The following is a 24,525-nucleotide window of genomic DNA, read 5'->3' on the forward strand; positions in this document are numbered from 1 at the left end:
TATATATATATATATATATATATATATATATATATATATATATATATATATATATTCACCGAGGTTTCCCAAGATTTGGGGTCGCGCTCCATGGCAGACAAGTTTCCACTTTATTTCATCAAAAGGCATGCAGCTTCCCATTCCTGCATGTCATCACTGGCCTTACGCGTTTCAAATCTTTGTAATTCTCATCAGAGGTCCGTGCAGCGATCCTTTTGCATAAAACTACATTGCCCCACTTGAGTTTTTGTAATGTTTGTTTGGCCGAAGGTGTGCCCAATAAAGAGTCATTTGTTGAGAACTCTGGGAAATGTAGTCCGTTCCATTTACATTTTTCAACCCTCCAGTGGCTGTTGATGCTGCACATCAATATGGGACCAATTCATCACCCTCCATTGGGCTTTAGAATGAGACTCTGCATGCCTGTAATTATGCATCTGCAATGCCCGTTCAAAAAAACAAAAGGTTTGTTTTCGCAGGTCCGGTTTGTTTCCGGCAGTGCGTTATCCCACGTGGCCTGGAACTGCCGCTTATATATTCATATATATATATATATATATATATTCATATATATATTCATATATATTCATATATATATATATATATATATATATATATATATTCACTTAAAAAACCATAGGTTTCACACATGTTATAGTTAGCTGGACATTTCACTCGTGAAAAACCATTGAAATTCCCCCGTTATAGTTAGTGCAGGCAACTATAACTCACGCGACCGCAATCCTCTGCTGATGACGTCAGATATTACATCACTGTATTTAGACACTTATTTACCCATGTCTTCTTCCATTAATTTTTAGCTATACATAAATTACAAATATTTTTTTTTCAGAAAGACACATATGTCATCAGTGATGTAATATCTGATGTCATCAGCAGAGGATTGCGGTCGTGTGAGTTATAGTTGCCTGCACTAACTATAACGGGGGAATTTCAATGGTTTTTCATGAGTGAAATGTCCAGCTAACTATAACATGTGTGAAACCTATGGCTTTTTAAGTGAATTTGCAAGGTTTTTTAAATGCTAATTCCTAACTATAACGTTGTGAAACCTATGGTTTTTTTCAGTGAATTTGTACGGTTTTTTAAATGCTAAGTTATTTATTTATTTTTTTAAGGTTCTTCACCGTGCGCATACCGTACGCGCACGGTGCTCTTCGCGCATCGTGCGTGCGCTGTGGGCGCAACACGTTACGCAGTTCACGGAATTTTTCCGTTTCTACCGTACGCGCACGCTACGCGTACTCCGCGATTTTTCGCCAATAAATTAAAGGAAATTTTGGCCCTTGGGGGTCCTTCTGGGACCCCCTGACAAAGGCTAGGGGGTCAGGAACTGTCCACCCTGCCCCCTTTTCCCGTTCTCCACCTTTGTTTTTCACCCCCTCAGACAGCGAGAGACAAAATGACGGCCGACACTGCGTGTGCGTACGGTAAGTTTTACCGTACGCACACGGAGCGCGCCTATAGATATATATATGCTTTTAAATGCTATTTTCTCAGGAAATACTGAACAGATTTACACCAGACCTGCAAAAGGCACATCCCTGACCTGAGGACTACCTCTCTGCCGAATTTCAAGGTTTTCTGTTCAGCCGTTCGGGCTGTAGCTTGGACTAAAGGTCCTAAGGAAAAATGCATGGGGAAAACGCGTTTTGGGACCCCCCCTTTTTCTCAGCCCCCGCTTGACGAATCCCCCCGAGACTTTCAGGGAAGGAGCGGAGCGCCCCACCTATTTTGAAAATTTCGTGAGGATTCGTCAATCGGCGCCAAAGTTATTCCAAATAGAATGTTGCGGATTTCCTATGGAAACACGATCCTAACTATAACTATCTACTGGCGACTGCCAGTAGATTATATATATATATATATATCCTGTAGCAAAAATTGTCCAAGTGACAGTGGGAGCACTTCTCACAGCTGGTGCCCGCGTCAAGACCAGGACAGGGTCTTGCGAAATTTGTTTACTCGAAGAGAAAGGAGCGCGGCACACCTCTTGATGATTTAAAGTCGTTTATTCAGTTCGTGACAAGCTTGTCACGAACTGAATAAACGACTTTAAATCATCAAGAGGTGTGCCGCGCTCCTTTCTCTTTGAGTAAACACATATATATATTCACTGAAAAAATCATAGGTTTCACACAAGTTATAGTTAGCTGTACATTTCACTCGTAAAAAACCAATGAAATTCCCCCGTTATAGTTAGTGCAGGCAACTATAACTCAAGCGACCGCAATCCTCTGCTGATGCTAATACTGTATTTAGACACTTATTTGCCCATGTCTTCTTCCATTAAATTTTAGCTATACATATATTACAAATATTTTTTTTTCATAAAGACACATATGTCATCAGCAGAGGATTGCGGTCGCGTGAGTTATAGTTGCCTGCACTAACTATAGCGGGGGAATTTCATTGGTTTTTTACGAGTGAAATGTACAGCTAACTATAACTTGTGTGAAACCTATGTTTTTTTCAGTGAATTTGCAAGGTTTTTTAAATGCTAATTCCTAACTATAACGTGTGTGAAACCTATGGTTTTTTCAGTGAATTTGTACGGTTTTTTAAATGCTAAGTTACTTTACGCCATTCGTGGCGTGCGCGCCCAGTTAACGCAGTTCGTTCCGTGCGCGCACGGTGCGCTTCGTGCACCGCGCGCCCACTTTACGCAGTTAGTGCCGTGCACGCACGGTGGTCAAGCGGTGCTCTGCGCGCACCGCGTGCCCACGTTACGCGGGATGGGCCATGTACGCACGATGCGCTTCGCGCACCGTGCGCACATGGGGGATATATTATGTGCTTCGTTGTGAAAGGTATTCATTTTTAGTTTCCTTGATAAAAATATATGCCATTTGCACACGGGGTGGGGAAAGTGCCGTACGCGTACGGTAAGCGTCATCGGCGATTTTACGCAGTTAGTGCCGTGCACGCACGGTGGTCACGCGGTGCGCTGCACGCACCGCGTGCCCACGTTACGCGGGATGGGCCATGTACGCTCGTTGCGCTTCGCGCACCCTGCGCACATGGGGGACATATTATGTGCTTCGTTGTGAACGGTATTAATTTTTAGTTTCCTTGAAATTTTAATATGCCATGCACAAATGTTGTCCTTTCGGGCGACATTTGCACACGGGGTGGGGAAAGTGTGGATAATTTTTTTTTTTTTAATAATTTTAACCGTACGCGTACGGTAAGCGTAATCGGCGATTTTTCGAAAAAAATTAAAATTGTTTTTTTGGCCTTGGGGGTTTTTGGGGGACACCTATATCGATGCTGGGTGGTTAAGAACTAAATATACTACCCCTTTAGATGTTTTTTGACTTTGTTTATGCTGCCCCCCTCAGAGTGCGAGAGAGAAAATGGCGGCCGCCGCTTCCTGGTTTCGACCGATTCGAATGTTTACTTAGATCGAACAGCCAATCAGAATCGCGCTCGCGCACGTCACCGTACGCGTACGGTAAGCGCACCATAAGCGCACTGTAAGCTGGCTCAGATATATATATTGATTTAAAGGCTATTTTCTCAGAATCTACTGAACAGATTTACACCAAACCTACAAAAGGCACTTCCTTGACCTGTAGACTACCTCTCTGCCAAATTTCAAGGAACTCTGTTCAGCCGTTCGGGCTGTAGCTGTGTCTAAAGGTCCTATGGAAAAATGCATGGGAAAAACGCGTTTTGGGACCCCCCTTTTATCTCAGCCCCCGCTTGACGAATCCCCCCCGAGACTTTCAGGGTAGGAGCGGAGCGCAGCGCCCCACCTATTTTGAAAATTTCGCGAGGATTCGTCGACCGGCGCCAAAGTTATTCAAAATAGAATGTTGCGGTTTTCCTATGGAAACAGGGTCCTAACTATAACTACCTACTGGCGACCGCCAGTAGGTAATATATATATATATATATATATATATATATATATATATATATACACACACACACAAACATATATATATATATATATATATATATATATACACATATATACACATTTTGAGGGAGCAAGTTAAAGCTCGGGCTGGTAACTAGAACTACTGAATTTCTATACTTTTGTGCGAGTAAATTCAGTACCTAACTAGAAAATACCTGTAACCTTTGTTTTTTCCAGTGAACACCCACACCCACACCCACACACGTGCATCAATGTAAAACTCAGCAATCTACAGTTTGTGTAACTGTTCTTTGTTGGAAGCAAGTGAGTGCTGGTCATATTTTGTGTATCGCTAGTTTGTTATGAGCCTGCATTTGAAGTTGGAACATGATGAACTTGTAATTCCAACTGGTCACAATTTATATTGGTCAGACAGCTTTTGCAGTCTCCTATTTTATTGATAAACAAATGAACATTTAAACACCCAAAGCTAGTTTTAAAACTTCACATGACAATAAAAAAGCCTCTAACCTTTATTTGACCAAGGCTTCGAGTAGGAACTTTTTCTGAAGCTAGAATAGGTGGTAGTGGAGCCGCGTTCGAAGATTGGGTCGTTTTCTTCAACAATAGGACCTTTTGCCCTTAAAACCTCAACAGTTAAGCTGAAAGAAAAATAGTTTATCATTTATAAAGATTCAACTGCTGAACAACCAAAAGACATTTTTGTGAAAGGAAAAGTAGATTTACTGAGCAAAAAAACACTAAAGAGCTCGGTTTCAGAGACATTTAATTCTTATCAATGTGTACTACATTAATTAAGCAAAAAACAAATAGAACATTATGTGCTCAGGACGAACAGCTGCAAAAATATAGCAAAGCTGCAGGTAGCAGTTACAGGCTTTTTCATAAGCCTCATTAGTTATCATACATTCTGTACCACGTTGATATTTACATAATTAGAAGCAGCAACATATCTGGACAGATAAATATTTTTCTCAACAATTCCTTCCATTTTTCAATTTTATGAGATGCCTTATGGTACATCCATTCCTCTAACACCACTCACTCATTCTTCCTTTTCACCAGAGAAGGGCCTGTGTGCTGCATGCAGTATATGGCAACACTCCTCCTGTGCAAGAACATACAGAAAGCTTCAAACTTGTACCCCAATTTGTCTTCCCTGGAAATGTCTAAACCAAGTAAGGAAAACGTTACTCACATACAAATTAGTTTGCAGCTGGTACTGCTGTAGATTCACATACTGTGCACATTTCTGCCATCTAACCTAGGGCTAAACAGTGTTTAATGTTCATGTGGCTCACACTCTGTACACATTTTAACAATGGCTTCCTTCCAATAACCAACCATCACTAGGTAGATCCATATCATATGAATACAGTCAGCATGTGCAAAGTTGCTGGGTCAAGAATCGGCGCTCTCTGGGTATATTTTGTGAAAGCTAACAGGAGTCAATTGAATCCTTATGTAAAATGCTATACGGTGTGAATCTAGCATTGCTAAACACCTTCTCAACAACCTGTCAGATAATTTGTTCTTCTGCCTCTGAAAACTCCTCCCACAATATCAGTGTCATTTGGACTTCATCACAAGTGATCAGTGAGGGAGGGGAGAAGTGGCAATTTTTACCAAAGGAGTCTGTACATCAACGCGATTCCTTGAGAACCCCTATGTGTAATGCCTGCCCCATAATGTTTTTTAATTCTTTCTTTATTGTCTGCATATCTATGCAACAACAGGTATAATACATACCATATGCACTATCAACAACTGAAACAAGCATTTGCAATGCAAAAGGTCTGGCCTTTGGGACCTTAGCAGTATTTAGCTATGCAGCAAATCATTGTAGGTACAGCAACATTTACTTTTTTTTACTGTGCATGAAGCAGTGTAAGGATGCAATACTACAGGTTATCACTAGGTATCCCTTGGGACTGCTTTTGACCACATAAGGTACTGCACCCTGTGAGGGATCCTGCTCAGTGGCAGAAACGGCATTTATAGAATAATACCGGCATGCCGCGCTGCAACAAGAGCAAGTAACTAATTCAAAAATACTATCTGATTTGTTTCTGCAAACATGCAGCGCTGCAACAAAAGAATAAAATGGCGGCAGCAGTGCATCTATTGCAAGTAGAGCAGCCGCCTGAAGTTAAAGGCGCTGTCTACGTAAGCAGGCAGAGAAGAGGGAGGAGTGTAGAATAGGCAGGGTTTAATTCTGTGGTGGGAATGAGGGCACCGCATGAGGAGATGCAGCGTTCGAAGCTGCTAGTAAAAGATAACGTGCGACGCTCATGAAACCGGCACCGCGCTGTAAGTAAAAGTATTTAAGTTCATTATTTAGAAAATGGAGATGGGCGAGCCGAGCATAACAAAAGAAAGGTCCCTGTATTCCACCCCCCTTGCCAGAGCCAAGGGCTCAAGGGATTTTCTCTTTGACTCTTTATGGCCATTTTTTTCTCTCCAAGACACGGAAACCCAGTGCCTGCATCCTGTAATGGCAACCACAACATTTTGATTGACCGATCACACATCTGAGGCATTCCAGAGATGCTTTTGTAATGCTAATTTTTTAAAATAATATTGAACAGATGTACACCAAACCAAGCAAAAGCTCATCCTAGATTAAATGTCCACTTTCATGGCAAGATTTGTGTAATTCTGTTCAGCCACTTTTCATATTTTCTTTCTGAAATGCCAATTTTCCTATGGGAGTCAAAATGGGAAAGGCCACCTTTTGTTTTGTGCCATCCCTTTATTTACCCATCTCACCCAGCCCTCGCTTGGAGGTTCCACTTGAAACTTGCCATACTGAACCCAAATTACATTACTTTTTTTTATATGGCACTTAAGTCGTTTAAAAAAAACATAAAACGCCTTTGCAATATAAAATTACACCTAACCACGAGTAGAAAATGTGCTATATCTGCCTTTGTAATCTGTATATGTGTGTAGATATAAACACACACACGTTTGAAATCCTTGCACAAACTACATTAACTTACTAAGCTACTCTAGTGATTACTGTACTGGTCATGTTAAAAAACATAGCAACACACTTCTCTATTTTTCTCCCCCTGTCTAGGGCTGACGCATTTGCATGTTACAGTTGCCATCAGCCACAGAACACCTCCTTGCCCTCCACATGCATAGGTGCTTCCATCTTTGAAATATAAATGCAGAAGCAAGTAGAATTAAACATTTTATTCAATAGCTAATGTTGTCTGAAGATGGGTGCAAATTAGACCTCGCCTTAGCACAGTCAAAAGTAAGACAACACCCTGACCATGTCATGAAACACAAGATATGATTATCGTGTCATCACATGTAAGAAGATATTGTCAAAGCAGATAATTATTGGAGAATATTTTTTTCAAAAAAACATAAGTGTAATATTGGATAAAATAAGTCAAGTATGTGTCCTGCGGATGTAGAAAACAGAGATCCTTTTTGATAGTGATATATTTTATTGAACTAACATTACAAAGTATGTTAGGGGGTAATAGGCACACAACCCTGAATAAAACAAGCATTTGCAATGCAATAGGTCTCGCAATTGCGGGATTTTAACCTATTGGCATTGTAAATGACAATGTCATTTATTTATGTGTTTAAAAGACAACTGCAATAATAAAAGGCATTGTCATTTATAATACCAATAGGTCAAAGTATCTAAAATGCGAGACCTATTGCATTGCGAATTGCAAGATGGATGGCCAGAGTGTTGTAAAAGAAATAAGGTGGTGGGGGTCAGTGTTCAACTGGATGGAAAGCAATATACAGGGAATTGGGGGAGGAGAAGTTACGGACAACAGAAAGAGGGTGTGGGTCGGGGGAAGTAACACGGAGGACAGAGTGGAAGGCAGCAGCAAAGAGCTAGAGAGCAATGTAGCGGCAGAGGGAGAGAAGCTGGTTTTCCTCAATGCGGGTTAATTAAAACCCAGTGTCACTAAATAGATTTTGTAAAAGTAGATAACATAGTTTGTGTTGTTAACTCTGTGTGTTTTAAATGCTGTTGTTTGTTTTAGGATTATATAATAAAAACTGTAATAAAATATTACACAAGGGTTGCTTTATAAAAAAAAGTCGTTTGAGATCCCCTAGTTTTAATCTGTGTTTAAAATTCCTGTTGACCAGTTGTGTCTTAGATGGTATCTATTGAATTTAGTTAGGATTTGTATTTAACCAACATTCACTGCTCAAATAAAGCAGTTGTTGGCAGGTAACGAGTCAGAATTAAAACGACTCAGTCTTGCATTTTTGGTAAGGTCGTAAACCGAGTGTCAAAAATAGTAAAACTAACACGTTATTTAAAGCATTTAGAAACGGCAGAAGAGAGTGTGACATGCTCAAAAGTTATTAAGTTATTCGTGAATTCTTATTGCACAGCCCTCAGATCCACACTATGACTGTAGCATGACTCCATATATAAAGTACAGCGCATCGACACGTCCTGCTGCTGTAGAGACGCATGCAATCATTGAATACAGCTTGGGGTCAGGAGAAGTCCCAGCCTTCCCAAGGGGCAGAGATGCCCCGTTCATCTCCCCCGACTGCAGCCTGCCACTGTTGATTGTGGTGTCTTTTGCCCTGAAGTCCAGAACACAGTTCTGCCTCTGAGAACAAAAAACGAAACCTAAAGGCAGAGACTGTAGAGTTAAAAAAAAAAAAAAAAAAAATGTTATCTCTAAATGTCTCACTTTGTAAAGCCAGTTTATCACTAAGGGATACCTTCTTATTCATTATTTTTAATTATAACGACTTAATGTTTTATAATATGACTGCCATTTTTATTTGTTCAAATGTGTACTAAAATGAACTTCTTAAAAGTCTAATCCTTTGTGTAAATGAAGAAATGGTGAATAAATATTGCCACTGGGGCATTTTATTTACCAAACATTTCTTATTATCACTTGACAAAGATCTAGACAGCTGGGTGCGAATATTCTGGTTATCTTCCTACCTGCTGCCCAAGCTTTATTTCAAATCACAATTCCATGTAGCACCCATCAGTTTAGACTTGCAAACTTTAGTACCCTTCTCGTTTTAAATATGCTGGGGTCCCAAAATCAAGTAATCAACAGTTGATAAAGCTGCCATCTCCCCTGACACACACCCAGTGAATCGTTTAGCTTGCAGTATAGTCACAAACACCCTCATGCAGACAGAAAGAAACCAGTCAAGCACTGTATCCGAGAGCAGCTCTGGATTACGTTTCAGAACGAAGTTGAGATCCTGATAAACGGGAGAGAGAGAGTGAGTTCTACATTAATCTAGGTATCTACGATTCTCCTCGCTTCGGGCACTGAGCAACTTAAAACACCGACGGTCGGGAAAGCTCGTTTCTGGTGACTGACCGGAAGCTGGAAATGCAGCAGAGGAAAGTGGGAGGGGTGAAAGTTCAGCAGCCACACGAAGCAACGATTTAAAGGAGCAGTCACTTTAAAAAAAGTGCTCAATGAAAATAATAATTAAAACAACATCGCGCGAACCACGCGTTTGTGAAGTGTGTGCCATTAATTATATTGAAGCAAGGTCGCACACGCAAACAAATATAATTCAATAAATACAAAAATACAACAGAGTGTGCATAAAAGGAAAAATGACAATGCCTTTTATTTTTGTTTTCGTTTTTAAAACATAAATGAAAGGCATGGTCATTTACAATGCCGATAGCTTACAATGCCAATGCAGCTGTTTTGTCAAAGCAGCCCTGTGGCAAGTTGTACTTCGTTTGTTTCTCTTTATTAACCTCTTCAGCGCTGCGCGGATTCCCGCGCGGTGCTGAAAGTTCTGAGCGCGGGCGGGGCCATGACGGAACGGTTCCGTCATAAGCACAGCCCAACCGACTTGCATGACGGAACCGTTCCGTCATCGGCGTCGAAGAGGTTAATAACGTTTGGTTAGACTGTATTATGATGTATGTAGAACATTGGGGTTTCATGTCCGAATTCTAGATTCTTGTGAAGGTTCCTGTCATTACCTGCTTGCTGTTTCTCTGGAGCTGTTGTGGGTTCCTTTCCTCTTCAATAAAACTACTTTCAAGAAATACAATTGGAAATTCAAGCACTCCTTTACTGAAGCTTACTACATTATTTGGCGACGAGGATTTAGACCAAAACTTAACAAACCTCCTGATAAAAAGGGTTCGTATTACCGTTGTGGGTCTAAATTTCATATGGATAACTATGCAAACTTGCAAAAAAATAGGACATTTTTACATGGTATGCAAGTCACTCAAGCCAAGTAATAAAGTTAATTTTTTTAATGTAGAGGAGGACACACTTTGTGAGGATATGAATAATCTTGTTTCCTCTATTGAAATTGATGTTTTACATAGCAAAATCAAAAGATGCAAAGGACCCATTTGTAATGTTTCAATAGGTTCCGTAGATGTTGATGTTGTGGCAGATTCTGGATCTCCCATAACCATTTTAGATGAAGTCTTTTGATAAATTTTGGAGCAGGTCTATACTTAAACCTTGTGATGTGAATCCCAAAGCCTTTGGCGAGAATGACATTGTAATGTTTGGTTATTTCTTAGATTCTATCAAATTCAAAGACCGATCAATTTGTACAAAGATTTACGTTGCATTTAAGGGACGTGATATTCTTGGTTGGCAAGATCAAGCAAAATTCGGTATGATTCTCAAACCCGGTCATCCTGAACCCGTGGTTTTGGGTGATCTACTAGTTGTAGCTTCTGTGCAAGAAGATTTGAATTCCTCAGAATCATTTCCTCATAAGGATGTTGTTTTAGCAAATCTTTGCTCTAAATATGCTGGAGTATTTTCCTGATAAGGTAGGATTGGTTAAAGGGTTTAAACATACTATTAAATTTAAAAAAAAATGTTATTCCTGTTATTCAAAAGTGTAGACCAATTCCTCTTTCTGCTAGAGATGACTTGCGAAAACTTCTTAAAGAAATGTGTTCACAAGATATCATTGCACCCTTAGAATCTTCCGAATGGGTTTCTGCTGCTGTTGTCGCACGCAAGAGCTCAGGCGATATTCGTTTGTGTGCGGATCTAAAAGTCTTGAACCGCAATATTGTGGTAGATTGCCATCCTTTGCCAAGGATCCAGGAAATGCTTGCTAAGCTTGGTGGCAGTACATTTTTCACCACTATTGATTTGCGTTCAGCTTATCATCAGATTCCCTTATCCGAATAATTACAACATCTTTCTACTTTTGTGACCCCTTTTGGGGTTTACATGCATAAACGCTTGCCTTTCGGATTAGCATCCGCGGCAAGCCTGTTTCAAAGACTTATGGATCAGATGTTTGCTCACTGTAACGGAATCCAGGCATTCCATGATATATTAATTCACACTAAAACATTAGAAGAGCATTACATTCTTCTTGATGAAGTCTTTGGAAAATTGGAGAAGTATGGTATGACTGAACAGAAATAAATGCAAATTTGTTACTCAACAAGTTGACTACTTGGGTCACAACATTTCTGTAGAAGGGATAAAGCCAAAATTGTCTCTTCTAAATGCTATTAAAGATGCACCCAAACCTTTAGACAAAGATTCCTTGAGGGCGTTCTTAGGTTTGAGTGAATACTACATACGTTTTGTGCAAGGATATGCTATTATTGTACAACCATTGAGGAATTTATTATGGAAAAATGCAAAGTATGACTGGTCTGATGATACTCAACGCTCTTTTCAATTGGTCAAAAAATTAATACTTGAAGCTCCTGCCATCAGACCCTTTACACACGGACAAACAACCATTATTACAGTGGATGCCAGTTCAAAGGGGTTAGGAGCTGTTCTCAGTCAAATTATTGATGGTCAAGAGTTCACAGTGGCTTTTGCCTCAAGAAGTGGTGCCGAGCTCAATTATAGTACTATTGAGCGTGAAGCCGTAGCATGTTCATGGGCAGTGGAAAAATTTAGGATGTATATTTGGGGGGCTAAATTTCAACTTTAAACAGATCACAAACCGCTCATGTACATGTTGGAAGACAGCTCTTCCAATAAAGTTTCCTCTAGATTAATTAGACTTCTTGCGAGATTACAGGAATTTAATTTTGACATTAAATATATTCCTGGAGGTAAGAATATAAGAGCAGACTATCTTTCACGTATACCTCTTGAGAATGATGTTTATAATAGTGATTATTTAAACAATGAGGACTTTGATTGTGTTTTCTCCATGAATGATCTAATGAAAGATGTAAAACCCTCTGAAAAGGAGTGGATTGAATGCTATGATCAAGATTTAGATTTAAATAAATAGAGTCAAAACGTTTTTGATTAATGGGTGGCCATGTGACCGTAGTATGTCTATACAAGATAGAGCTTTCTCTCAAGTGGCTCATAAATTATCTGTTGTCAATGATTTCCTGGTTAGACAAGACAAACTTGTTCCACCTGAAGGTGTCAGAGACAAAATTATTTTACTTGCCCACGAAGGTCATTTAGGTATTTCTTGTACAGTACGCAAGATTAAAGAAACCTCCTGGTGGCCTGGTAGTGATGCTCAAGTCAAATCCTTCAACAACAAGTGTCCCGAATGTTTATGGTCTGATAAACAGTGGCTAAGTTCCACTTCTCCTTTGTGCCCTGTTGATTGGCCAAAAGGCCCCTGGCAAAAACTGGGTTTGGATTTTTCTAATTCTGCCATCTCATTCTTACGTGTATTTTTGAATGAGGGTTTGCCTAAGGAAATTGTCACTGACAATGGTACGCACTTTGTTTCTAACGAGTTTGAGAATTTTCTTAGTGAAAATATGGTCAGTCACATTTTAGCACCTTGGTACAGTCCATCCTCCAACGGTTTAGAGGAGCGTGAAAACAAATTGTTGAAAGAGGGAGAACAAACTGCCATAGCCAACAGATTAGACGTATCGAAGTTTGTCAGCCAAAAAGTGTGGAGTTACAACACTACTCCTCACTCTACCAGTGATGTTTCACCCTATATACTACTCAGAGGTAGGAAACCTAATTCTTCTCTCAATCCTTCTTGCTTATTGACAAGACTGATTACACTCCCAGTTTGGATTTACACAAAGTCAGGAAACATGTAGAACACAAGCAGTCTTCTTACAAAAGAAACTATGATGAAAGAAAACATGTCAAATAAGTCATGTTGTATCCTGGTGATTGGGTCCTTATTAATAAACCGATCAAAATTACAAAAGGTCAATCTAAATTCTCTGAACTAGTGAAAATACTTAAAGTTTCTCGCATGGGTATCCTTTTAAAAGATCGGGGATGATGGAATCGCAATGTTTTAATTAAATTAACTAATGAACAAGCAAAGATCATTCTCAAACAATTTGAGTATTAACATGACATGGATTGGTTTGATTTGGGGTAATTTAACGTCCGGTCATAACAATCGTGAAACTAATGTCAATGTTTCTCTCCCTTTAAGAGACAGAGGGGACAATACTTCATCAAATCTTTCCTCTAATCCAACTAATGTCTGTCATGATATTGTTATTTCTTCTGGTGATGGTAAACAGTTGAGGAGCACTTCTCGTATTAGATCTTCTCCTTTTCGTTCTGATGATTTTGTATATTACTAAGTTTTTAAGTCTCGGCTAGCGAAGGCTGCGCTTGCGCAGTCTCGCTTGCGAGATTTAATGTTTTTCAGCAGTGGGGCTTGAACCCGCCCCTCTGCTCCATTGGCTGGCCTCTTAAATGCAGGTCAGCCATTGGAGAAGAGCTTTGTCTGTCGAAACAAGCCCCGTCTTTTTCGGATTCGGGGGCGTGTTTTTTCGCGTCTTTCTCTTTTTTAAGCCCCGCCCCTTTTACACTGGTGGGCGTTTGTATTTTTTTTTTGTACAGGGGCGTTCTCGTGTTTATTTTATATGAGCCGGGGAGGAAGGCAGGCGCGATGGGGCGGAATGCAGCCTCGGCTCCCAATTCCCACAGCCTCCTTTGTTCTCTGCTCGGGCTCTTCACAGCTGAGAGGGAGTCCCATTGCACAGATGCCGAGCAGAGTCTCCAGAGGGAGGAGGGGAAACGAAGGAGGTAAACAAGCGCTCCAGCTAGTGAGCAACGGGCGCGCTGCAGAGTTTGGTGTGGACTGAATTTTACCCAAAGGTTCAGAAGATTAAGAAATGCGACACCGAGAGCCCATTATGTGACTATGCTGTAAGCGGCATTAAAATACAACATATTTCCGGTTCTCGGCTCCTCAAAACTGTTCTCGCGCTCTGTTCTTACAGCCTACCTCACCCTCCCCTTCCCTTGGAAACCCGTGGCCAATGGCAATCTTTACGTGGAGGTGGGCGGCCTCACGGCCAGAGCGACCGACTTTGCGCTCGGAGGACCATGTTTCAGTCTTGGTTTCGGCTATTTATTTATTTTTTTGCATATTTATATAGCGCTAACTCGACCCAAAGGTATTGGAGCGCTTTACATAGCACCGTATTTACATTACACATTCAGGCACGGGGAGATTAAGTGATTTGCCCAGAATCACAGGATGTGGACGCGACCTCGAGGTTGAAACCCTGGTTTCCTGCACCAGAGGCGGCAGCGCAGCTGACGGACTACATCCTGTGATTCATGACAAATCATTTAATCTGCCCGTGCCTAAAAATAGGATCGTGAACTTGTGTGTTGCGAGATCGCGCTATAAAACTACACAAAAAATACATACCCAACTGCGATGGTAGGGTGACCAGCATTTTAAAGCCAAAACCGGGACATTTAAAAAAAAATAGCAGAATGACTACAATTTTACCTCACCTGAGTACACAGAATGACAGTGCTCCTCAGCAGAGAATTACAGAAGAGACAGTAAGAACATAAATAGAATGCAATGTTTAAAGTCAGCAGCATGTCTGTGTGAATGTGTGGCTCTGTGTAAGTGTGGGTGGCTCTGTGTGTGTGTGGGAGGCTCTATGTGTGTGTGTGTGTGTGTGTGTGTATGGCTTTTTTTGTAGGTGGCTCTATGCGTGGGTGGCTCCGTCTGTGTGTGGGTAACTGTGTGTGTGTAGGTGGCTCTGTGTGGGTGGCTCTATTTGTGTGTGGGTTGCTCTATGTGAATAGCTCTGTGTAGGTGGCTCTGTGTGGGTGGCTCTGTGTGTGTGGGTGGCTCTGTGTGTGTGGCTCTGTGTGTGGGTGCAAATGCAATAGGTCTCGCATCTGAGAGAGATTAAGCTATTGACATTGTAAATAACAATGCCGTTTCTTTAAATGTTTTAAAAACAAAAACATAAACAAAAATAATGCCATGTGCCACAATTTCCGTGGTGTTTTCTGGGTTTTAGGGCAGGGGACTGCAGGCGCAAATGGCCGTGATATTCCTCCACATCCTGAACTTCCTGTTTCAGCGCCATTGATTAGATAGATTGCTGTTTCTTGTTGACGTTTATTATTCTGCCTGCCATTTTTCGCTGCTGGGAAACTGTTTGGCACCTGATCCTTCCATCCTCCCTTATTATAAAATGAAAACCTTTTGTATCCTGGTCTCCTACTTGGGCTGTTCAGTGGCCGAGAGTATACTAGCATGGAGGTTCTGCTCCCCGATGTGCTGCCTGTGATAAAATTTGATTTCTGTTACTCTGACTGCTTAGCGGCCGGCCCCCGGGGTTGTAGGCCCATACTTGTTATTGGTTGAAATGTCAATAAAGGTTTTTCAAAAAAAAAAAATAATAATGCCATGAGCAATGCCAATAGCTCTAACTTTAACAATGCCGAGACCATTGCATTGTAAATGCTTGTTTTTTATTCTTTTCATTGTTATAGGAGGGGGGGTGTGGTAAGTTCTACTTTGTTGGTTTCTCTTAATTAATAAAGTTTGTTTAGACTGTATTATGATGTATGTAGAACATTGGGGTTTCATGTGAGAATTCTAGATTCTTGTGAAGGCTCCTGTCATTACCTGCTTGCTGTTTCTCTGGAGCGGTTGTGGGTTCCTTTCCTCTTCAACAAAACTACTTTCAAGAAATACAATTGGAAATTCAAGCACTCCTTTATTGAAGCTTACTACAAGCCCCCTTCGGGGATGGCCCCCAGCACCAAAGCCACGACGAAGCTGGGGATTGTCATGCTGCCATTGCCATCGGTCTGCTTCCATGTCCCACTCCGATCTCGCCCCCGGGTGCAGTGTGGGGGTAGGCGGGGCTGCACTTCGCACTGTCCTCGTGCAGCCTATTCCATATTCATGCGGGAGGCGGGTCTGGGGGGAGATAGGAGGGGAGGGTGCAGAAGAGGCAGATGGAGGAGCAGTCAGTAAGCTGGCAAGGTGTGTGTCTGCACCGCTTGAGGTTAACAGCTGCGTAGAAGGTGGTTCGAGGGCACATAGAAGTCACGGTAGACCATTTCATTACGATTTTTAAAGTATTGCGACCCTATAAAAAGTAATGCTTAGTTCCTCCTCTGTTTTTCCCACTTATAGACATTGTGCAATGTTGGGCTGATTACGTTTCATAAATTCCTTCCCATTTAGAAGCTGCTAAAATGCGGGTCGCTTATAAATAAATTGAGAAGAACCATTTAATATATAACATGCACAGGGTGAAAGAGAAGGAGGAGGGAAGGGGAAAGAGAGGGTCAGGCAAGCGTCCCATGACATGCATGTCTTCTTCTGTCAGTCCTGGCTTTTTACATAACAATGTTTAGCGTTTCTGTGCTCGCTCGTTCTTCGCCCACCCATTGATAAAGCTTGGGGCGCTTATCGATGATAACGGCCGGATGAAAAACTTCACAAGACGTGTGTCACTTCACACTTACAGATTTAAAACTAGATTAATCCCCAGACTGGGAGACCTGGGGCTTTTCGAGCTGACTTGGTGAACGGTTAAGGAAATAAACACGTAACTGTGCCCCATGTTGCTCCTATTAAAGTATATTTTTAAAGAGCTCTTTTGACTGATTCGCGTGCCCCGAGGCGCGTGGGAGGTTTCCAGGTACACAGTATTGTTTAGGAAGTTTGTCCACCCAATCTCACTTTACATTCCAAGAACTCTTCCATACATGGTCTTCCATACATTATGGCCACCTCAAACTAGCAACAGCCGAAGGAAACGAGTGGTGCGCGCGAGCAGCCCAACTCTCTTTTCTTCTTTCACTTAGTTGCTTCCCTGTGAAATGGATCCAAAAAAGAAGAAGCTCGAGAGTGGTGCTCGCGCGCCACAGCGAGTCATGTGGTTTCAATTATCGCGCCTGTGTCTGGGCACGATAATTGAAACCACAAGGCAGCGGAGCACGTAACAGACACCAATAGGCCATAGGCGGAGCAATGCGCCCGCCTTTGGCCTATTGTGTGCTGTCTTTGTGAAAAACACGCACACAAAGGCCAATAGCATGGCATAAAAGGAAAAGCACACGCTCGTGCGTGTGCTTTTCCTAGGTCGATTTCCAAACCCCCTACAAGAGGTCTCTTGCTGCGCACTGCAACGCTAGGCGCGAGACCTAAAAATGGGTATTTTCAATGTTCTATTACATATGCACACTAATACTAGTGGAGTCATAAATAGTATAATGGTTCAAATGAGAAGACAACCACACTAGTAACATTTTTCACAATAAAATTAATTTGATCACAAGTGCATCTGTCCAAACAGGTTTCCACATACATTACACCATTGTAGCAATATATTTAAACTGAAGTGCTTTAGGTCACGAAAGGGTATGGAAAGAGCTATATAACTAACAAAACAAGAATGCAATAGTTAGAATAAGGGGTATTTTGTAAAGTAGAGAGTGAGAAATTAGTCAAGCTGAAAGGATTTACCTCAAATTGTAAACTGTAATAACGTATTAATTGAATGAAAAGTAAAGAAAGACCTTTAGCAGAAAAGAGGTTCAGATGAGTCTCTTCCCCTAGAAGTGCCCAACCCGACAGACACTCACACGCATTCCAGCGTTGACTTAGCAGATCTAGACCCCTTGTATCGCATTGCTTCATAATATTATTAGGCGACGACAGAGCAGACTCGATGTAATGCGCGAAAATGTCCAGCACGTATTTTATTTAAATGGGACATTTTTGGCCTTCTTTGGTCTTTTGTGAACAAAAGACAAAACGCTTTTTTAAATTTAATAAAAACTCGTCCCTCCTTAAACTTCAGACATCCCGGATGTGATGATTTTTGCTTCAGTTCCCTTTCCAACGCTAAAAATATACTTTCCAACACTGCGGATCATACACAGAAATAAAAACAGATCAGCTTTCCCCTACAAGCAATGAACGCCAGTAGCCAGTTAAATGCTGAAACGCCACATTACGGCTCGTTCTGCCACCAGCACAGCCTCCAAAGGGTTCATGGTGGGCAGCAACAGGCGAAGAAGTCTCTTACTTGTTCACAGAACCATGTTTTTGCTTGCCTGGTGCAGTTTGTCCAAGATAGGATAAATATAGGAATTTGTGCGGCTTACGCTTGCTTTCCCAAGATTGCCCTCTAGCACCACTTGCTCCCATGTGCTTGCTCCCAGAGGCATGCAGAGTTCTGCCTTGGTCGGGATCAAAGTACATCTCAAACGGGAAACAAGGTAGCAAAAAAAAACACGAGCAGCAGTTCTGCGGAAAGGGGGACCTCAAAGCAGTGCGTGCACACCCCTACACAAAGCTTCTTCTGACTGGATTAACAAGCAAGGAGGGGAACAGGCAGCGATGAGGGAATGTTTGGTGGGACGGAAGAAAGGGAAGACCGATTAGGAGAGCGAGAGGCACGAAGAAAGGGAAGACCGATTAGGAGAGCGAGAGGCACGAAGAAAGGGAAGACCGATTAGGAGAGTGACTACAAAGTGAATGGAGGACAGGCGAGAGTAGAAAAGGTGGGAGCATGTAAACACATTGTATTCAATTGTGCCAATAATATCATGCTGCAGAGAGTGAGGATGTGGCTCAGCGGTCATAGCTGCTGGTTAGGGAGCAAGGGGCCAGTGTTCGAGCCTCAGCCCAACATCCTGTGATTCTGGGCAAATCACTTAATTTAAATTTAGATAAAAACAGCGATCTCGGAGGGGCGTCAAGCAGTGAGGGGAATGTAGGGAGAGATAAATTAAAAGAAAAATACAAGTAGAGAGGGGTGAAGGGGTGGAGCTGTAGCCAAGGAGCAGAGTGAGTGTTAGCAAATATAAAAATCAGCTGTTTATAATTACGTAGAGGCGAGTGAGTTCCTGAGCCTGAACGGAAAAAAAAAAGTGTGCTCAGACAGTAATAAATGACATAACGGAGTAAAACCACATTTAAGAGGGGCAGTCCTTATGGGAGGTTACAAAAGAAAACGAGCATTTGCAATGCAATAGGTGTCCCATTCACAAGACTTTGAGCTATTGGCACTTTAAATATCAATAGCTTAAATTCTCGCAAATGCTAGACCTATTGAATTGCAAATATTATTTGTTTCCAAGAGCCCCATGCTGCGCTTACACTTAATAGAGGCCACACCCTTTCTTTAGACAAGCTGCGTCTAAAGAAAGGGGTGTGGCCTCTATTAAGTGCAAGCGCAGCCTGGGGTGCTTGGAAACAAACCACCCAAAAAATATTTGTAAAGCAATAGGTTTCACATTTACGAGAGTTTAAGCTAGTGTAATTTACAATGCAAATAGCTCAAACTCTCCTAAATGCGAGACCTATGGCATTTCAAAGAAGCAGCCGTCATTGTCCCGGCTCCATGGAAAGTGAAAGCGCACATGGCGCGCTGAATGGTGCTGCAAAGCAGGTCGTGCCTGCAGTAAGACAAAACTCACTAAGGAAATAGTGCTTACAGACAAAACAACATAGACAGTGTAACAGAAGTGAAAGGGCCAGTCCTCATGGGAGGTAACAAATGAAGACAAGTCGGTACTATGAAGGGACTAACAAGCCGATTACCGAATCAGAAGCCAGCATTTACGAAGTCTAAAGACACAAGCCAAGTAAAAATATGGGTGGAGAGTAGGTGGAGTTTCAAGCGCATACTCTAATACAGCATGCCTTGCAGAGCAGCATATGTGCTGCCCAGGCTCGACCTAAAAAGGAGAGACTACTGACCATATTAACCAATAAAAACCAGCCATTTACAAAGGACAGTTAAAGGAGCCAATTAGAAAGATGGGTGTTGCCTAATGTCTATATCCTGAATACAGCAGGTCTCAGAGACAGCACAAGTGCTGCCTAGGCGAGACCTAAAATGGAGCATGACAAGGATACGCAAGAAGTGTCCATATGGCACTGCTGTGTGCTGCTTTGACGTTACACCCATAATTCCATTAATGTAGTAGTCGAAACTAGCAAATAAAAAAGATGCAACATTATCCCAACACCTCCCACCCCAAAAACCAAAATTAGTATAATCATCAGGCTGTGACACGCGAATATAGTTTCATGCCTGTGCCATCATGAACAGTTTTTAATAAATGTGAAATTTACTGTGAGTGGGATGCAGAATAAAGATCTAGATATGATCAGTGTGTGCCACCTTCATAACAGGGTCTTTTCAGGGTTGCCAGCTTAATTCTCAGGTCCATAATTAGTCACTAAGGAGGAAGTGACATCGTCAAGACTAAAAACGTTGTTTTTGGAACCATGCACGACATGACCTCTGAGACAAAAACTGCATTGCAGAATAACTATTTTGACAAGCGAGGTCTATCCAGTTAATGACAAAAGTAGCGTGGCCCAGAATTGTGAAGCTTGCTTGAGACCCATTGTGTGCAATAGTTATACCTAAAGATGTAAACACCGTCTCCTGCCATGGCAAGCCTAAATCCGGGAATCCCGAGATATCCACACTTTTCAGAGTGCTCATCGGGAATTATTGAGTCTTGCACCATTTCTTGGTTAGTTCCAAGTCTGCCGCAGACATTTGCAGCTCACTGATGAATTGGAGCCTTCTCAGGTTCCTAAATGTACACCAGTGTATCATCAGAGTATAATAAGAACGTGTGTGTTATTTACCTATTCGTACTTCCCATTCATGCATCATGTACCTGAGCGCAGCTGCTAGTGGCTTCAGAGCCAACGCAAATATGTTGGATGAGAGGAAGTATCTCTGTAAGTTGCCCCTCTCTAGCATCTATTTCGCTGATGTAATCTACCCAGTTTTCAACCATGCCATTGGTGACATACATTGTAACTTTATCCAGGCTATTTTATTTGGGCAAAAGACATAATGATGCAAAGCAGCCAAAAGAAAGCTCCATCAGACTGTGTCGAATGCATTTCCAGGTCAAGAGATGCAATGACAAACTTCCTGCTGGCATTCTCTAGGCATTATTTTTTAACATGTGCAAGGTGTCTCAAATTTAGCATTATGTTTCGTTGTGGGATAAATATAGATTGATAAAAGTGGTTTAATTAACTAACTACTCTCTGCAGCCTATTTGCTATGGCTTTACTCTGCATTTCGCATCAGTATTGAGCACTGATAAAGGGCTGTAAGAACCACAATCTGCAGTGTCTTGTCACAGTCAGGGCATCCATATAACCTTCCAGAAATGTATCTATGAAAATTCCATTCTTTTGTTTGCAAAATCAGATGACGAGCGGAAATGTACCTACAAACTTTCAATTCAGAGATAACTAACAGCAATTCTTCACAATCAATGGTTCCTCCAGATAGAGGCAGCCAAGTCTCACCAGACACTTATTTCAACATTAGTTGCAAAAATTGCCTCGGAGTATAATAAATGCATACTTTGTGCTGACATTTCATTAATCCCTCCATGAGTGGCCACATCACCACCTCCTGGTGTGCTCATGAGCCCAGGGGTTTCACAATTCAATAGTCAGGGCACTCACTTACTTTGCATATCTCCTTCCCTATGAAGAGGTTGACAATATCCAGTTAATACAAATGTATCAATTATAGCATATGGTGTTGTAAACAAGTGATTTTTCTCTGCCTCAGCTTTACAGAGCTCCAGCTCTAAAGGTATCATTTTCTCTAGTTCACCGGGTATTTTCCAGGTTTACAATGCCACAGTCATGCTGTTTTTAAATCCCATGTTCTTTAGAGCCAAATGTCAATGAGGTCACAGAAAACTCCATGCTTTTAAAAGCATTAAAACACAGATACTGGCTGAAAGAGGTCATTGAGTGTTCACAACTCACAGCAAGAGGGCCCTTGTCCTGTAGCTCGGGTGGAGAACCCATGTTTTTCTACAGAGTACTCTGGTTGTAGACCCAAATCCAAACTCTTTAAGTTTGCTACTTCATCAATGTTTTACAATACCTCTCTTCATCAAGGATAATGGTACCATCTTCGGCCACTTTCACCCGGGGAACGAGGAGAGGACCATCACTGCTTTCTTCCTCTTCCACATCGTCTTCAGCTTCAAGGATGTTTTTCTCTTCAGGCCTACAATGCAAACAAAATACTGAGCTTTGCAAAACATACAAACATTTTAAAACTAAGGAACCCTCTAGCAGTATGTACCATGAATTACAAAAGAAATCAGTTTAATCAGTTATTGTTCAATTTAGTACTAAATTCACAGGTGTTCAAGAAACATGTACAGTTGGACATGGGTTGAATCATATATCTGATTTATGGTACTATGGTAGAAGAGGAGAAGGGTTAAGGCATCAACCCACTTGGTAATGCAACATGCACTAGGATTATGTTAATTTATACTTACTCAATATGTAGATAGATGACAAGTATCAAAATCCTACCCCACTGTCTCAACCTCCAGTGCAGAGGATGCACTAAAGAGTGTTAGAATCAATTTTCATAAAATACTACCGTATGAAGATTACCAAGCTACGTGCAGTCCCTTACACCTCTAAAGTTTCTGGAATTATATGCCAATGGTTCAGCAAAACTTATGAATATTTCACAAATAACTGATGAAATGGAAATAATGTGAAGAAACACGATAAAAGGGAGCTTAATAATGGGGAAGCTAACACGCAGGAAAAATGCTCTGACTTTTTATGGGAGACTTCTCAGTTTTTCAAAGTAGGGCTTAAGTAAGTATGGAATTTATTTTTAGAGTATAGGTTACACATACGCAATACTTCAGGGTCTTATTAATCTTTGTGACAAAAGTATATGCAGGAACAGGATAAAAGAGACACAAAAGAAGGACTAGGAAGAGTAAGGTTTTATATGCAAGGAATTTGCATGCTATGTTGTAGACTACTGAACACGTTCACGCAATGAAAAATTAAAGACACAATGAGGAGCAGAGGTTAGAGATTTATATTGCAAGAAAGGTTCACAATTTACATTTATTCTATCGCAAAGAATAATAGTTTGGAGAAGGCAGTAATGAGGAAAATGGATAAGATGTTGGGAAGCACTGAAAGCAGGAGTAGGGATTACAGTTTACACCCTCCCCCTCCCCTCCCGGGTCCAAAACGCATACAGAAGAAACTCAGATAAGTAACCTCTGATACAACATGGAAAAAATGTGCATGAGTTGGGATCATCTGCCCAAAACCTAAGGCATCAAATGCCCATCTAGCTCCTTTGCAGTTTAAGACTAATCCTTTTCTTAGAATGCACAAAGAATCTGGGCATCAAGGGGAGTGCATGCAGCAAAGTGCTTCAACGCCTTGTCCGGTGTAGTAAGCGCTATATAAATTCAATTAAAAGTAAGTGGAGTGGAGTGGCATTGAGTGGAGTAGATTGTATGGAGTAGAATGAAGTAGCATTGTGCAACATGGAGTGGAATGGCATTGTGTGGAGTGGCACTGTCTGGACGGCTTTGTGTGGTGCAGAGTGGAGTGACATTGTGTGGAGCAGAATGAAGTATCAATGTGTAGCATGAAGTGGAATTATACTGTGTGGCATGGAGTGGGGTGGCTTTGTGTGGTGTACAGTGGAGTGGCATTGTGTGGAGTGGCACTTTGTGGAGTGGCATTGACTGGCAGAGTGAATTTGTATTGTGTTGCGTGAAGTCGAGTGGAATCGTGTGGCATGAAGTGGTGTTGCACTGAGCAGTGTAGAAAGTGGAATGGCACTGAGTGGACTGCAGTGGCATCGTGTAACACTGCGTGGAGTGATATTGTGTGATCTGGAGTAGCATTATGGGATGTGGAGGGACACTGTGGTGTGGGGTGCAGTGGCACTGGTTGGAGTGGATTTCAGTGGTATTGTGTGGAGTGGAGTGGCACTGTGCAGAGTCGACTGAAGTGTCATTAAGGGGAGTGGAGTGGATTTGTGAGGAGTGATGAAGAATGGCATTGAGTGAAGTGTGTGGCAAGGAGTGGAGTGGGATTGTGTGGAGTGGGATTGTGTGGCATGGAACTGTGTGGAGTGAAGTGGAATTGTGTGGAGTGGCATGGCGGGGAGTTCAGTGCAAATGTGTGGAGCAAAGTGGAATTGTGTGGCATGTAAATGTGTGGTGTGGAATTGTGTGCCATGGAATGGAGTGGAATTGTTTGGCATGGACCCGCGTGGCGTGGAATTGTGTGGTGTGAACCGAGTGAAGTAGAATTGATTGGAATGGAGGGGACGCACTTTATTGTGGATTCTATGCCTGCCGTGAATCTCATGGAATGGACTGCATCAGAGTACTTGAGAGGCCAGGCTGGGGTAGGACTTTGTCCCTCATCATTCCCCTTGTCTAAGTAGGGGCCTAGTTCATTGATGCTATTAAAGGGCTGCATCAGCTCCACAATGTGGGACACGCTTTATGGTGGTTTCTCTGCCCACTGTGAATCTCATGGACTGGACTGCATCTGAGTGCTTTGGAGACCCTGCTGGGGTGGGA

At 41.7% G+C, this 24,525-nt stretch overlaps 1 protein-coding gene across 4 annotated transcripts in view; it reads right to left on the bottom strand.

The window, feature by feature from the left end:
• Positions 1 to 24,525, bottom strand: part of BDP1 (BDP1 general transcription factor IIIB subunit) — a 1,439,438-nt gene that overhangs the window by 1,357,220 nt on the left and 57,693 nt on the right. For all 4 annotated transcript variants that reach the window (XM_085632357.1, XM_085632359.1, XM_085632358.1 and 1 more), the window contains exons 5-6: positions 22,038 to 22,163; positions 4,418 to 4,548 (exon numbers count right to left, since the gene is read on the bottom strand). In XM_085632357.1, coding sequence (XP_085488483.1) covers positions 4,418 to 4,548; positions 22,038 to 22,163 — 257 coding nt within the window. The remainder of the gene's footprint in view (positions 1 to 4,417; positions 4,549 to 22,037; positions 22,164 to 24,525) is intronic.

Source organism: Triturus cristatus, chromosome 2_1 (assembly GCF_964204655.1).
Source record: "Triturus cristatus chromosome 2_1, aTriCri1.1, whole genome shotgun sequence".
NCBI classification, from domain to species: Eukaryota; Metazoa; Chordata; class Amphibia; order Caudata; family Salamandridae; genus Triturus; species Triturus cristatus.